General features: G+C 46.3%; 1 protein-coding gene across 1 annotated transcript in view; it reads right to left on the reverse strand.

Moving 5' to 3' along the window:
• The window catches only part of Pmar_PMAR015850 (protein phosphatase PP2A,, putative), a gene marked incomplete at both ends in the record, with an annotated part of 4,630 nt that extends 3,608 nt beyond the window's left edge, over positions 1 to 1,022 (reverse strand). The window contains 2 exons of the mRNA XM_002787447.1: positions 561 to 641; positions 957 to 1,022. Coding sequence (XP_002787493.1) covers positions 561 to 641; positions 957 to 1,022 — 147 coding nt within the window. The remainder of the gene's footprint in view (positions 1 to 560; positions 642 to 956) is intronic.
• Positions 1,023 to 1,310: the final 288 nt, after the last annotated feature.

The following is a 1,310-nucleotide window of genomic DNA, read 5'->3' on the forward strand; positions in this document are numbered from 1 at the left end:
GTAGTAGTAGTAGTAGAGTAGTAGTAGTAGTAGTAGTAGTAGTAGTAGTAGTAGTAGTAGTAGTAGCAGTAGTAGCAGTAACAGTAGTAGTAGTAGTAGTAGTAGTAGTAGTAGTAGTAGTAGTAGTAGTAGTAGTAGTAGTGGTAGTAGTAGTAGTAACAGTAGTAGTAGTAGTAGTAGTAGTAGTAGTAGTAGTAGTAGTAGTAGTAGTAGTAGTAGTAGCAGTAGTAGCAGTAACAGTAGTAGTAGTAGTAGTAGTAGTAGTAGTAGTAGTAGTAGTAGTAGTAGTAGTAGTAGTAGTAGTAGTAGTGGTAGTAGTAGTAGTAACAGTAGTAGTAGTAGTAGTAGCAGTTTGTTTGTTTGTTGAGGGCAGCCTTGCCGATCAGAGGCTGAGCTCCGATGTCCGGCCTTAGCGCTGCACGGGCAGTATGCCCGTATTGGACAGGTCATCCAGAACCCATGCGAGCGGATGAGCCTCCCTCTGGTCTACTGAGTCTGCCCCAGCGGGTTTTCCCCCCAGGCCGTGTAGCTGGTCCCTCTCTAGTTCGCAGCCGGACGACCGAGTTCTCGGCATCCGTCTGGCCAAATCTTGCGTAGGAGCCATAAGAGGAGTCGAGTTTTTCGAGCGTCCTCGAGAAAGACTGATATGCGCTGTGGAAAAGCTCCCCCTATTTTCAGCCTCATCCATTCTCTGTGTGGCTTAAAGCACCTGCAGTGGAAGACGAGGTGGCTTATCGTCTCTTCATCCACGTTGCTGTAGTAGCAGTAACAGTAGTAGTAGTAGTGGTAGTAGTAGTAGTAGTAGTAGTAGTAGTAGTAGTAGTAGTAGTAGTAGGAGTGGTAGTAGTAGTAGTAGTAGTAGCAGTAGTAGTAGTAGTAGTAGTAGTAGTAGTAGTAGTAGTAGTAGTAGTAGTAGTAGTAGTAGTAGTAGTAGTAGTAGTAGTAGTAGAGAATACACAGTGAATCTGGGTACTAGAGCTCGAGAGGCGCTTATAGTGGTAGAATTCGGTACCATGATTCATTGAGACGCTAGTACATCACTCGAGCTTTCTATTTTCCAGTATTACGCTGCAGCCCAGGCGAGCCAAGCAGCAGCAGCGGCCGCATATGCTGCTAGCAGTGGATACTCTCAGGCAGGTGGGTGGGCTCTTAGTCCCACACGGAAGCTGCCCGTCTCCAAACCGAGTATCCATAGGTTCGACCCCGGCAACCTCCATCATTAACAGCGGGACCTATGGACTGAAGCCTGTCAAGAAGTGCTTCCTACACAACAAGCATAACAATGGCTGTAAGAAATGCCGAGAGTATAA

The sequence above is a fragment of the Perkinsus marinus genome (genome assembly GCF_000006405.1).
Source record: "Perkinsus marinus ATCC 50983 genomic scaffold scf_1104296929362, whole genome shotgun sequence".
Taxonomy (NCBI): Eukaryota; Perkinsozoa; order Perkinsida; family Perkinsidae; genus Perkinsus; species Perkinsus marinus.